Source organism: Myotis yumanensis, unplaced genomic scaffold (genome assembly GCF_028538775.1).
Source record: "Myotis yumanensis isolate MYYU_CA2020_CCGP unplaced genomic scaffold, mMyoYum1.0.hap1 SCAF_5, whole genome shotgun sequence".
NCBI classification, from domain to species: domain Eukaryota; kingdom Metazoa; phylum Chordata; class Mammalia; order Chiroptera; family Vespertilionidae; genus Myotis; species Myotis yumanensis.
Genome location: NW_027223756.1, coordinates 55,034,775 through 55,050,547, shown reverse-complemented (window position 1 = coordinate 55,050,547; position 15,773 = coordinate 55,034,775). Strand labels below are relative to the sequence as shown.

General features: G+C 33.3%; 1 protein-coding gene across 4 annotated transcripts in view; it reads left to right on the top strand.

Annotated features, from left to right (window-relative positions):
* The window catches only part of LRBA (LPS responsive beige-like anchor protein), a 554,804-nt gene that overhangs the window by 435,401 nt on the left and 103,630 nt on the right, over positions 1-15,773 (top strand). For all 4 annotated transcript variants that reach the window (XM_070415300.1, XM_070415301.1, XM_070415299.1 and 1 more), the window contains one exon: positions 7,125-7,277. In XM_070415300.1, coding sequence (XP_070271401.1) covers positions 7,125-7,277 — 153 coding nt within the window. The remainder of the gene's footprint in view (positions 1-7,124; positions 7,278-15,773) is intronic.

Sequence of the window (15,773 nt, the reverse complement as noted above, 5' to 3'; positions counted from 1 at the left end):
TGTACTCCCTTTCTTCTGCCTCCTCCTTCCCTTCTTTTCCCCTCTTCTCTTTCTCTCTATTGTTTATTTTTATCTTTTTTGCAAGTTTCTATTTTTCATCCTTCTCTCTCCTTTTCACACATCCACTTTAGAGTGTGCTCTAGCAGTCTCAGCTCTCTCTTAGCAATGTAAAACACTTATACTAACTGAACTGTTTTTCTGCTCATCCTTTTTTTATACATCACTTATGCATAACTTGCAGATTCATTAATTTAACCACATCTCTTTAATCTTTTTCTTTTTCATGTATCAGTAGGTTAAATGATGTACTCATGTGCATTAAGTCCTCACTTAAAGGTGACTTTAAGCAAAACATACAACAAAACCAATTTTGACATAGGCTAATTGATATAAACAACAGTTAAGCTCCTGTGGTATCTCATCAACCAAAAAAAATTATCCAAGGACCTGCTGTACTATATTTTTAGCATTGAACTTTGTATATTTATGTCTACAATGAGTTATTTTGTTTTTCTTCTTTGATAAATATTACTCGAAACTTTTTATGCTAGGCAGGAAAAAAATATTTTAAGGCACTTAGAAAATGTTCCTGTCATCCTGAATTATAAAAATGTATGCACATCAGTTTTGACTTGTTTTTTGACTGGTGATCAGAATATACTTTTGTTTAATTAAAAATTTAGACCATTAATGTGTTCATAGACACTGATGTTAACTCTTCTCACCTACACTCATAGTAATATGTATGTACTTTACAACTTTTTCAGAAATAATTTAAGGTGGGCATTTAATTTATATCTTCTCTTCCAACAGCTATAGCATACCTGTTGTTTGCATTATTAATGATTATTCTCTCTTCCCAAGTTACAATTTCCTTGAACATAGGGGCCTGGAACAGCAAAAGTTTGAGTGAAAATGTCCAGTCCAAATATGGAAGTGAAAAATGTGTTGAAAGCAGGAGAGAACTATAACATATTGTGAGGGTATTCATCATAAAGTGAGACATGTTAAGCCATACTGTCTTTGCTAATAAAAAATAATAAATTCGTTTTTAATGTGATAGTTATTTAGTAGCAATTATGAAGTCTCAAATATTTTTGTGTGCACATTTTTACAAGTAAATTTTATTAAATGCCTGTAGAATGACATTAAATGCTTTTATGAATGAGCATAATTCAGTGAATGTCCTATTGGCTTTAAGAATCAGGCAAGTTGAGTCTATACTTTGGGGTTTTTAACAAGGGTCATATTAATGATGCTAATAATAGTAGTAAGATCTCATGTGCATGTAGAGGTCTGTATTATCTCATGTTAGCCTCACAATAACCTTGTGTTTTAGAAATAGCAATTGAGGGGAGTCAGGGTCAGGAAAAATTGAATTAATTTAAGGGCATGTGACCAGTAATTTGAGTAGACAAGACTCAAACCCAATTATTGTCTTCACTATATTAGATTGAGATAGATTATCTATTATCTATTGGTTAGTAATTTATGATTTTTCTTTAATTTAATACATTAAAAATGACAGTTTCTAATATCTGAAACCACACAGTATTTACAGGATTCTTCTAGAAGTGTTATGGATTATTTTTCCTTCTTCAATTTTAAAAATTTTTGTTATGTTTCTTTTACTAAACATACACACACACACACACACAAACACCCCACAGTATTTTATCTGCTAAATAAGGAGAAACTAAATTTAAACATTAATTTGAAAACTTTCAGATATGCAGTTTATTTAAAATAACTTCTACTCTAAGTTTTTAAAAAGACTTTTCGTTTGTGGGCTAACAAAATACTTGAAAGTTAAAATGTATCAGAGCATTTTATTACATTATTATTTATAATATATTGTTCATTCACTTTTTTGTTATTTTTAATTTTTTTCTTTGATAAAATATATTCTTTTCCAGTGGTGAAAATCTAAAATTTTGCTTTCACATTTTTATTACTATCAATGTCCCAAAAGCAGTGTATATTAAATTAGTTACCTTGCTATCATGCTGATACTTGAGTTGTAAGGATTTCATATTTTAATAAGAATAAAATAAAAATTTAATTTTAGCCGTGATGTAGCATCTTTATTTTTATTTTGATTATATTGTTTCTTTGGGTTAGTAGATTATATTTGTCACTGGTGCCCAGGCATTATTGAAGTAATGATTTTAGTTCAATTGACAAAATTGGTGACTGTTAGCAGGAGAATCATACAGCCTCTCTGAAGAGTCCATTCACATCAGTGGGGATCCTACCTTAATACAGAAAACTAAAGCATATGTGTGGTCACAACCAATCCTTGTCATTATGCCGTGAAAGCCTTGGGATTTGTGATCAAAGCAATGGGCTTATCCTGAACTGTGGTATAACCTTTCGTTGAACCTTTCAAATTTTTATTTTAGGAGATGATACAATACATTTTGACCATGTTACCTGCCTCTAAGACCCATCTGCCTAATTAAGTGATAGAGATTAAAATCATTGTCAGCAAGTCAGGAGAAAATGTGAATTATAAATATCTCTGTCTTCTGTCAGTGTTGTTTACTTATCATTTTCTACTGATGTTTTAAAGAATTGCTGAACATGTGTTTTTTATCCAGAGCTGAATGTTCTGTTCTGATGAATATAAAACATACTTCACTTTGTAAGTATACATTAGAAGTCTTAGAAAGACTTAATCTTTGACTCTGTTACTAAATTTCATCTGTCAAAGGAGATAATTTTAAAACACTAATATTCGGTAATAGCGAGTCATGTTTTTTAGAAAGATGCATTCAGGATTAAGATGAAATTCTGCTGTATAACTTGAATGTCATTGTCATGCATATTGCCTATATATATTTTGTCTATGTTTGTGTACCTCAGTTGAATTCAGCATGTTTATTTTACATTAAGAGGATATTCAACTCCCATCAACTAATTTATTCATGCAGATTTCCTTATAATGAGGTTGTAATATGTTTTAAGCATATATGCTCACTGTTTTACTTAATTTTGTGCTTATTTAATGATGTCCTTTATACTATTTCTTTATCTTCAGTATTTCTTGGAAACATCCTATTTTAAATTCATGTTCATTTTTTAAATTCCCTTATGGGAAAAAAAATTTTCTTATGGAGAATAAGCTGAACTTTGTAGCCTGGTATTCAGGCTTTCCACACTTGGACCCTACCTATATCTCCAACTTATTTCCTACTTTGTTTACGTGGTCCTCTCTAAACCAATGAAATACTTCTTCATTGATCACTGGACACAATCATACGCATGTTTTAATCTCTGTACCTCTTTTAAAATATTCCCCTTGTCAGAACTGTTCTAGTTTTTCCCCTCTGATTATTTATCATTGAGTTTAAATATAATTTTTCAGTCATTCAGTCAACAGATTTTTACTGATTCGCTGTGTCAGATTCAGTATCTAAGGCTTTGGAGGTGTGTAGTGGTGAACGAGATATGTAAAGTCCTCAGTCTCATGGAGCCTTCAATTTAGAGGGAGATACAAGCAAACAATTACAATACAGTTTGACGAGTATTGTATTAGAGAAATACAATGTATTATGTTCTTTTCCCTAAGGCTTGCTCTGACCATTCCAACTTTTAGACATCATTTTCTTTTTTGAATTTCTAGAGTGCTATTTGTTCCTATAACTAATTTCCTCTTAATGAATATACTCTTTCACTCTTTCTTAGCAATTTAAATGTGATCTGTAAGGGAGAAGACCCTAACAGATCCACATTCCAGACCCTACCATAGTTCTCTGCAAAGAGTAAAAACTAAATAAATGTGGGTTTTTTTGTGATAATGATATGTTAAATTACCCTTTGTATCTACCCAAGGCTTAAGTAAAATATTTTAGTAGGAACTCCTTAAAAGTTTTATTTTTTTAATAAAAGCAACACATTCTATTTGTATTTTTGCCCATACTTAGTTCGTTTTACAATTTTGTTTCCTAGAAATAATTATCATTGAATACATTGGTAGCTTTTTATCATTGAAATATATATAAATTCACAACCACCAGTTCAGGTATTTAAGACATGTTCCAATTTGAATTCAAATCTTTTTCAAAGTATCTATATAGAAATTCATTCCACAGCATTAAAGGGGTAAGGCAGGAGCCTCCTTTTCCCAAGACTTGAATGAGATTTGGGCGTATGTGGTACACATCTTAATTCCTTTCTGTCGTATCCTCACTTTCTAAGGCACAGGTTTTTTTGGAAGACAACTCTGCTAATATACCAAGCTTGGATTAAGAAATATTTGCTGATGCCAAAAATCCTGGGCCCAAGGGACTAGCTTCCCTATGTGTACACTCATATGGTCACCACATATATTTCAACAGTTTGTTTTCCATGCAAGGGTTCTTGACTGAAGGGAAGAAGAGGAACAGAAATCCAGTACTCCACTTACCAACCTGAGTTCCCTTGGGGCTGCATTAGCCTAGAAGGCTTGCTTTTTTCTAGTTCATACAGAGACCCCAAATGAGCAAGTAGTGACCCCCATCACAACTCTCCATCCCCTGGGTTCCAGCCTAACTTAATTCTTCTCCTTTTTTCTCAGGCTGAAAGAAAGCTGATTACAGATTTGCCTCCCTAATCTTGGGGATATCTTTCTTCTCTCTCTTCTTTGGCTTCTGTCTTTTTAAAAACACTAACCTTGACACTGCTTGTCCTGGACACCTTACATAATCTGCTTGTTTAGAATTTCACAAAAGAGAAAAAGAGGGTGTCTTCAGGCGTATGTGGTACCTAGAAAATTGAGTTTAAATATCATTTTTCAGTCATTCAGTCAACAGATTTTTACTGATTCGCTGTGTCTCTTCTTCCCTTCCCTCTGCTCTGGACCATGCAGAAGTTCTGGAAATGCCTGATTCCTCTATTGAAATGGGTGGATATGGGGGTCAGAGGTCATATTAAGAGGCCAAAACAAATATTAATAAATTTCAAGTGAAATGTTAAGCTTAATTTTTAATTAATAAGATTTAAAATTTTGAAATATATTTTGCAAAATTTATAGGATATATTCAGTAGGAAACCTCAAATAAAATCTGTGGTAATTATGGAAATTGATGAGTTACTATTTCCCTCCTTCCATGTTAGAAGTTATATAACTGAAAAGTTAACATGGTCCATTAAGACTTAAAAGTGCTTTTCTTCACATCATCTGTGAAAATTTTTTATTTGTTTTATGTCTGTATTTGCTTCGTTTAATTTCTAGTTAAGTAAACTTAAATTTAGTATGCCAAGAAGCACAACCTCCTCCATTTGTTAGTGTTTGGGGGTGGGGGTGGGATGAGTGGGTATTATTGAAATGGGAAGAATAAGTAATTCATTAAGCCAAAATACTGCTTTTGTTTTTTAATACACAAGGTAGGCATAGTCATCTTTCTTATTGTAGAAGTAGCTCAAGTAATAGGGAATAAAAAATAAGACATTTTGGTAAGTTTGACTAAGTTGAAATATATTGAATGCACACTTGAGCAAATTATTAATAGTTATAAAGTGGCTTACCTTCATATTTGAATAAATAATTATTCAAATTTCTTCCTGGTGTGATGAATTTTATTAAATAATAAATGCTATATGTGTAGTATATATACATTTTACATGTATGTACTATATCTATTTTTTTCAGGAGAACGTCTGTGTATCACGAGAGAATGAAAAGTTTATGTTTGCTTTTAAAAATAACTTAGAATAAATGTCAAACACATTTTAAATGATTAGCATTGTGGATACTGTAGAATCCATGTCATTTGCTGATTAAGAACACAGGTTTTACAAATACACAAGTCTTAATCTAAGTTCTAAATATGTCATAAAACAGCTGTGTAAATTTGAGCACAATTACTTAACCTCTGACCCTAAATTCATTTTTAAAATGGAGATCCTACCTTACTTTGTATAGTTATTGTGAAGATTAAATGTAGTAAGTTTTATTAAGAGTTTGTTTTAGTACCTGACCCATCTCATGCAACAAATGTTAGCTCAAACAAATTGGCTATAGCTTTTTGTTGCATAAAATAACACTCATATGCCTCTCCTCCTTTTGTCAATTAGACTTGCATGCATCATTTTTGGAGATGAGATTCTTAAAATTTTGGGGTGGCTACTTTATCTTTTCATTTATGGTGAAATTTTAATAAGGTTCTTACTTTTTAAAAATTGCTTAGTTTAAATGTTTTTTAAGTCCAGTGACCAGGTGGTTGTCAGGCATTTGGAGGACAAGCTCATTTCTACCATGCTTAGTTAATTACTGTGCTTGTAAACAAAGGATGTACAACTCACAGTCAAACAACATTTCACATGGGTGATGGAGGTGATAATAGCTTAATTCCTGCTGAATCTTTTTCCTTTGCTCTGGCAAGTTCATACTGACCTTGTCCTAAATCTGATGACCTCCCTATTTTACTCAACTGTTTGGAAAGCCTGGCCTGCCATAGCTAGCCCTGAGGGGTATCTGAAAAACCACTGAGTCACTGACCCATGTTAGGACTGGATTTCAAGTCTGATCTATAGGACCTCAGAACTAGTTATACATGGGGCTTATTAAAAACCCAACTGGCTGCATTTTTCTGCTTATTAAATATCCTATTAAACTCATATTTAGTTTACCCAGTTTCTTATGTAGGTCATTTTCTAGACTAATTATAAATTTTGATTTTTTTAAACCAGTATTAGTGCCTTAAAACTAAATCTGAATGTCTTGAAATATGAGCAGAATATTACTGTTAAAACATAAAAATGTAATAAATATCTTCCTAGTTAATGAAGGGATCAAGGCAGTGGCAAAAATTCCATATATCTCAAAATATCTAGTTTTAAGTTGTTACTGACATAGCGTGTTAATCTCTGTTTATATCTTGTCAAACCTCAAATATTAATTACTAAAATGTTGATATTTAAGAATTTTGAGGTTATTTGTCCTGAAGGAAAGCATAGAACCAATCAGTAAGATGTTATTTAAATTTGGTTTCTACACTAATAGAAACTTTGTGATAGGGCTATAGTATGAAAAGAGAAAAACATTTGTTTTCCTTCACAATAGCAAGTAACTAGGCCCTTTTATGAATATCTAGTCAGTATTCTGTAATTTATAATATGACATTGTCTTTTATTTTATATAGGAGTTGATCCCTGAATTTTATTATCTCCCTGAGATGTTTGTCAACTTCAATGATTATAATCTTGGAGTGATGGATGATGGGACAGTAGTGTCTGATGTTGAACTTCCTCCTTGGGCCAAAACCTCAGAAGAATTTGTTCGCATAAACAGATTGGTAAGATAGTAATCATCTATTCTGTCTGTCATTAGCCTTTTCTTTTCTCAAAGTATCTTTCATGTGTTGGTATAATCATTAACCCTTGATCTTCTGGATGAAACTGGAGATGATGGAAGATAACTGAGTGTGACATAATAGTTCATGAATCTTCATATAAACTTGATAAAATTTTATTGACGTGAAAGGTATAACAGTTTCTTTTATTGTTTTATACAGAATTTAGGTTACTTTTATATGTATGTGATAATTCAAAATTATAAGCCTAAATTGTAAGTTAAACTGCTTTTTCCCATGTGGATTTCTTGTACCAGCAGACCATAATTCTATGTTCCAGTTTAGGAGGCCATTGCACATTTTGATAATGGGAATGATATTCAAATTATATCCTGTCTCTGTCTTTTGAAGAAATTCTTCATGTAATATTTAGAATATAAACGCTAAAGAGCACAGTAATTATTGTGCTTATAAACAATTCCTTAGAGTCTTCTCTAGTGGACTCTAATGTCCTATCATACGGGTTAGCTGTTTTAAAAAAAAGTAGTATGACTTTTCCTCTTTGCCTTTAATTTTCATAAAAGTTTAGAAGCAGGGAGCTTTAAACTTAGTGTTTAAAAGTAATATTTTATACTCCATATTAAATATGAAATCTAAATTACACTTAAACAAGGAAAATTATTGCATTCTAGTTTTCTAGGTGGTATTTCTTAATTTTTACACCAACAATTATATTTTAATCCTGTCTTCCAGGTGCTAATTGTAATCTCATTCTTCCTGAATTTCACATGGTACATATATACTGAGAGCTATGCAGTGGAAGTGAAAAGAATATAGGCTTTGAAGTTAGACCAGTTTTCTTAATTCTGGATAAATCACTTTGCTGATTATGGGATCTTGGGGAATTTAATCTTTCTGAGCCTTGGTTTCCTCATTTATAATTTGGAAATTATGATTATAAAATTGTAATTGTTTGTGTAAAATATCTAAAATAGTCTCTGGCGTATAGTAGACACTCAGAAAATAGTACGGAATATTGTTCTATTGCAGTCTTTTTTTTTTTCCTTAAAATTTTTTCTATCACGGTGTTAAGGTACATGTTGCATTATACTTCCACCTCACGCACTTTTGAAGATTCTCATTAAATTATTAAAATGACAGCAAAAGACAAAGCTGAGCTCTGAAAGATACTAAAGGAGAAGTCAGATTTTAAATGTGGCAGTTGTCTATAGTTGTGTGATTTTGTTTCCCAGAGCACATAGAAGTCAATAGAAGGTATAGTCATTTTACAATTTTGTGTGTGTGCGTGTGTGTGATTGCCCTTTTAAAACACATTTATTGAGGCATAATTTACATACCATAAAATTCTCCTTTTTAAAAGTACAAAAATTCATTTCGTTTTAGTAAATTTATACAGTTGTGTAACCAGCTTTAGAACACTTGCATCACTACACAGGGTTTCCTTGTACCTGTTTATAGTCTGTCTCTGCTCCCACTCCTTGTCCCAGGCAACCGCTGATTCTCTCTCTATAGTTTTGCTTTTTCTAGAAATTTTATATAAATGGAATCAGGCAATATGTTGTCTTTTTGTGCCTGGCTTCTGTCACTTAGCATGATGTTTTTGAGATTCATCCATGTTGCTGCATATATCGGTAGTTAATTTTATTGTATTGCTGCATGGCATTTTTTTGTAAAGGTACAATAGATTTTGTTTACCTGTTTACCAGTTTGTGGACATTGTGTTTTGTCCAGTTTGAGGCTATTATGAATATCTGTATATGTCTTAAAGTGGACATCTGTTTTCATTTCTCTTACATTCCTAGGAGTTTAATTGCTGGGTCATATGATAAGAACATGTTTGCCATTTTGCATTCCCACCAACAATGTGTGAACTTCCAGTTTTCCATGTCCTTGCCAAGACTTGGTATTGTCGGTCTTGTTTATTTTAGCCATTCTAGTAGACATCTCACTGTGATTTTAATTTTTTATTCCTGAATGACTAAATATGTTGAACCTTTATACCGGCTTATTTTCTACTCACATATGTTCTCTGAACATCTTTTGCCTATTTTTCAATTGAACTCTTTGTCTTTTTATTATTTAATTTTAAGAGATCTTTATTCTCCAGAAAAGCCCTTTATTCAGCATATCTTTTCTAAATACTTTTTTTCCTCATCTGTGGCTTGTCTTTTTCATTTTTCAATGGTTCCCTTGGAATTGCCAATTAAAATCATGTTTTTACCATTAGGTAGGTATAAAATAACATTTATGTAATATTTGAAAAGTATAAATAATCATCTCCAATCTGGAATAAATTTTTAAGAAAATAATTAAAATCATATCATTCCCTTATTGAAATGTTTTTTTCTCAAATATGGTTTGTACTTGTAAGTCTCAAGGATGTCAGCTCTCTATTAATCATAACCATATTTAGTATCATTTAAAGTACAAAAAAGTTTGTTAGTGTGTTCACTTTGCTTTAAAAAAGGTCTAAGAGGCAGAGACATTGAATTAATTGCATTAAAAGCTTTTCAACAATATTTTGACAGTTAAGAAAATGTAATTGTATAGATTGAGGTAAGCCATTCTCCTGACAGTACTTTTCATCTTTACTCTCAGAAGAGCCAGATTTATTTGAGACTCGTTTCCCAAAGGCATCATAAAAAGAAAAGAAGGGGCAACTTACCAATTGCTTCCAGTCAGATTTTGTTTTGCCTGCCCCTGATTTAAACTTAGACATGACTGTGAAATTATCTACAAAATAGTATTTTACAATGCTAACTGCATAGTTATTATAACCTATTAAGTCCTTAAACATTTCTCCCAATGATTCTTCTTCCTATAAGTGTTACAAATGTCTTCATAGTTTAGGCTCTGAATAAGCATACATTCTTAGTAGAGTATATTTTTAAAAATCACTGCAAATTAAATGCAAATATAGTTCAGAGTTGAATATTTACATCTCTGATCATTTTAATCCATAATTAGGAAGGATACTTGATTTTACTTACATGTGTCTTTATGGAAGAATTTAATCACTCATTCAAAAAATATTTATTATACACCTATCATGAACAAAGCTTTCCTACAGCACAGTCCATATTGTTTCATTTCATAATTTCCTGTTAACTTCATATAAGTGACTGAATTATCAGTATGGTATTTTATGTATCTGTTAGCATGTTATCACATAAGGGTTTTATCCCCTCCTCCTTTTGGTTTACCTCTTCAAGTCCACAGATTTTATGCAATGATTGTAGCTCATGAAATGCATACTACTTTGATCTGTGACCTTTTTGTGGTGCTAATCGGGTTCCTGATATCATTATACCTTACTCATTAATCATATTTCCTGCAGCCCGTCAGGCAGCCAGACAGCACAAGTCCCTGTTTTCAGCCCTCTGTTGGCAGGTTTCTGCTTTTCCAGATTATTACAGACGATACTTTGGCTTCTCGTAGCCAGAGCCACATCAAGCTGTGTGTTACAATTAAAGTCAGATGGTCCTCAGGTTGAACAGGGATATAGTGTTGCAGCTGTCTCTCTTCCTGGAACAAACCAGCACCAAGAACAGATGATCTATAGGACAGTGAATAATAACAGATTGTACAGTACTCTGCTGGTAGCAGGGGATCACAGAATTAATTAACCGACAGACTCATTTTAAGATATCCAGCACATTTTTTAAAGTATTTGGTTGCCCAAATATTAATTCAAGGGGATAGGACATTTTTAGGAACATGATTTCCATGGTGGACTGGTAATGCTACATTTTCTGTTTGTGTAAGAAGGCCATACCTGCTGTCTTATCTAGCTGTTTTAATCCTCGGAGCTTCCTGTAAGTAATGCAGATCTAAACGCAGGATTGGCAGATTGCTAAAGTGTTGGATTTATGCACAGAAGATAATATCCTGTGTATTTTAGAAGGGAAACCTACCTAGGTCTGACTAGTCTTTTGGTAAATAAATTATCTTTTCTTTATTCTGAAGAGTTGAAATGTCGGTAAAATCAAAGTAGTCTTTACATCCCAAAGATTGGTCTGTGTTACTTAATATTACCTGGACAAAAAAACAATTTCTTTCTATTCTGCTTCAGAAATATAAATGAGAAATAGGCTTTCATACTTTCAAATAATATAAAAATGTATGCGTTCAGACCGATCATCATATATCTCTTACAATATAATGTTGATATTATAGACCTATGTTATGCTGCCTCTTATAACCCTCAGAGTTTAAGTGGAATGGGAGACAAAGAAAATCATACTCTGAGCAGAAAGATAGGTCTATTTCTAAAAGTTGATGGAGCATTTTACTTTAGCTGAAGGATATATAGTTTATTTAAATTTTAATAAAGGTAACTCATTCATTTAACAGGTATTGACTGAGTGTCTATGTACCAGCCCTGTAAGACCCTGGGAACAGACAAACTATATCACTCCTCTTCTGGAGGTTTCTTCCTCTTTGATAGCTTAGGCTGTTGACATAGAAAACTTCTCAGGGCTCAGGGGTGGCATGAATCTAATGAAGGCGTCTATTGATGAATTGACCCAAGTCTGCTAGTTAGAATCACATTTGCTTTTGTAGCTTTTGTCTTCCCTACCATTTCATGAGTAGTCACTTTCTTGAGGAGGTAAAGAAAAATAAAATGAGTATGTTATCTCCTTTCTAGATGATATATAGATAAACTAAAAGCAATGATTTTTTAAAATCTTTTTGTCTGAGAGAAAACAAAAATTTTCAGATTTTGTTTCTCTACCATCCTTGTTTTTCCTATCTATTACTAAATATAAATCTGTTCACAGATCTTATATCTGAATGAACTGGGTCAATTTTTTCTAACCTTTTCATTTGAATGGAAAGTTTACAATTCTCAAGTGATGACAGCATAGTTGATACAAAGAACCTCATGTTGATCAAAAAGTGCTGTAGGTGCCTATAGCAAGACCGAAAGTTTGAGATGGCTGAGTTTGTAATGATGTAGCATTAGATTATTGTAGTGGCATATTAGGTTCCAAATTACAGTGGTTAGAAACACTGTAAAGTTGAGAGGTTTGATTGAAATTTGAAAGGGGTTGTACTTTTTTTTGACCTTTATTCACATCCTTGTTTCCATTTCCTGGGTAAATGGCATTTAAAAGCATGTTTCTTAAGAGAGCTGTCTAGAATATATATATATATATATATATATATATATATATATATATATATATGAATGAAACCACCTGACATTTGTAGGCAAATTAGCTATAATTTCGCGCTGAAGTTGCTAGAGGGCCAGACCATTATAAATAGGGAAGGAGGTTGTTTACCACGACAGTAGAAGTGATTTTTTTCTGAAGATATGGGTAAACAATGCGATTTAACAGCCTTTGAACATGGGATGATTGTTGGCACTCAGAGCCATGGAGCGAGTATCAGCAAAACAGCTGAAGGCCTGTTCGAACACCTTTGCTGTCTGCAGTTACCAAGATAAAACGTCTACAATTTGCACAGGAACACAAGAATTGGACAGTCGAGCATAGGAAAAAAGTCAGGTGGCCCCATGAATCACGTTTCCAGTTGCATCATGCAGATGGCAGAGTGAGAATTTGGCGGAAACAGCATGAAAGCATGCACCCCACATGCATGAGTACAACCCTTCAAGCTGGCGGGGCAATGTTATGCTTTGGGGCATGTTTTGCTGGCATGATTTGAGCCCTTTAATTCCTGTGGAACAATGTTTGAATAGCACAGGGATTCCCAAAGTGGGTGCTACCACCCCCTGGTGGGCGCTGCAGCGATCCAGGGAGGCGGTGATGGCCACAGGTGCATTTGTTTTAACTTTTTTTGTATTACCTTTCTATTCTGCGTTCAAGAAATAGTTTCATAATTTCAAACTTCAATGTTTCTAATTTACACCTTTCTTTACTATATTTTACGAAAAAGGTAGAAACATTAATACATATATCTTTCTGTTTAATTGCTATTAAAATTTAAAAAAAATTAATTTCCAGTGGGGCGCTGAGTAATATTTTTTCTGGAAAGGGGGCGGTAGGCCAAATAAGTTTGGGAACCACTGGAATAGCACAACAAACCTAAGTATTGTTGCTGATCAGGTTCATCCTATCATGTTGATGGCGTATCCCAATGGAGATGGCTTCTTCCAACAAGACAATGCGCCATGCCACAGTGCTCGTATTGTGCAGAAGTGCTTTCAAGAACATGAGGGAGACTTTACCTTGCTTAGGTGGCCCCCAAAATCACCACATCTCAATCCAATTGAGCATTTGTGGGACGAAGTTAAAAGAGCCATCAGGCTGTTGGTTCCACAACCATCAAATCTCACAGAACTGGACAGTGCTATTCATCAGGCATGGTGTCAGATTCCTCGCATCACCTTTCACGTCTCGTGGAGTCAATGCCAAGAAGAATTGCCGCAGTATTGAAGGCAAAAGGTGGCCCAACGAAGTACTGATGGGGTGGTCATAATAATCTGGCCACTCAGTGTGTATCTATTTGCTAGAAGCTAACATGCTTTTTTTTTTCATACTGCTCCTTTTCCAATTGCCTTTTCCTTTTCCACATTGATAATGATGTGGCCAAGAGTGTATATAGCCATGGTAGGGTCAGTTGGTACTAATTATTCTCTACTCTGGACTTATCACTCCCTCTGCCCTCCCCACTCCTTGCAGTGATTGGATCTAAATCCCTGGAGAATGGGGGCACATTTGTACAAAGTTTGAAAAAATTCTTAAATTACTATTGTTTGGTTTGCTTTTAGTCCTGACATGTAATTTACTGAGAAATTCGTAGTTCAGAAAGGACAACTAAATAAGTTGGGTGTCCCATGTTGATAGGTTCTTAATTCTCTACAAATGTATTTATAAATTCAAAATAAAAACCAAGTTCCAGAGGGTTGTTTTGTTTTGTTGGAATATGAAAAAATATTATAAATGAGCAAAGGGCCTAGACCCCATCTGAGAACAGGAACAGATTTCAGAGGGATTCTTAATATATATCAAGAATTATTATAAAGCTGCAGTAATTTGGGAAAATTAGGAGAAATAGACTAACTGAGGTGAGCAGAGACCCCACAAACAGACCAAGACATATGAATAAACTTCATCTGTTGTAGAGCTGATATTTCAGATCTGTGGGGAAAGGCATGACTTTTCAATTTAGGTGTTGAGGTAAATAATTATTGTATTCATTTCCTAGGGCTGTCATAACAAAGTACCACAAACTGGGTGGCTTAATCAACAGAGACACTTAACTGTCTCCCAGTTCTGGAGGCAGAGTTCAGCAGGGTTATTCCTCCTGAGGCCTCTGAAGGAAGAGCCTGTCTAGGCTGTATGCATCTGGCACCTGTCTTCTCCCTTGTCTCTTCACATCCTCCTCTCTCTGTGTCCTGTCTGTGTCCACATTTCCCCTTTTTATAAGGATACTGGTCATATTGGATGAGGATCACACTCTACTCCAGTATGACCTCATCCTAAAATAAATGACATATATAATTACCCTATTTCCAAATCAGGTCATATAATGTGTTACTTGCAAGTTAAGATTTCAACATTTGAATTTCGGGGACACAGTTTAACCCATAACAACAAATATCAATATAGAAAAAAATGAAAGTAGAACCTTTTTTATGCCACAAACAATAATTAAAGTATACTAAAGCTTTAAATATAAGAGAAAAACTTTTAGAAGATAATGCAGGGAAATTTCTTTGTGATCTTGAAATAGAGAACAGTTGTCCAAACAGGAAACAAAAAGTGAAATATGATTATTACATTAATTGATTTTGGGATGGTAGACTAAACTTGTATTTTCTTAAATGTATCACACTTGGATGGTATACATTCTCTTGATGTGTATTTTTGTTTGTTAATATTTTATTGAGAAATTATTGCTTTTGAGGACTTTCATCTATAATAAGGAGTTAATATTGATATGGGTTTTTTTGTGATATCTTTGTCTGACTTTAATATCAGGATATTATTTGTCTCATAGGATGCGATGTAGTAAAGTGTTCCCACTTCCTCTACTCTTTGAAAGACTTTGTGAAAGATTAGTATTATTTCTTCTTTAAATATTTGGTCAAATTCACCACTGAAGCCATCCGGACATGGAATTTCCTTTGTGGGAAGATTTTAAATTACCAATCAATTCTTTAGTTTTTGTACGTTTATTCATGTTTTATTTTTTCTGTCATTAGTATCAGTAATTTGGAATTTATTTATTTACTTAAATATTCTAGCTTATTGGTATACAAGTTATTCATTATATGCCTTCAATCATTTTAATTTCTCTAAGGTTGTTAGTTATGTTACCTTATTCATCCTGATTTTTGGTAATTGGGGTCATCTTGTTTTTCTTGGTTATTCTTGCTAAAGGTTTGTCAGTTTTGTTGATTTTTTTAAACACATTTTTATTGATTTTGCCCTTTTGTGTTTGTTTTTCTTTTGTTGGGCTTTCACTCTAATACTCATCTCTTTCCTTTTGTTTGCTTTGAATTCA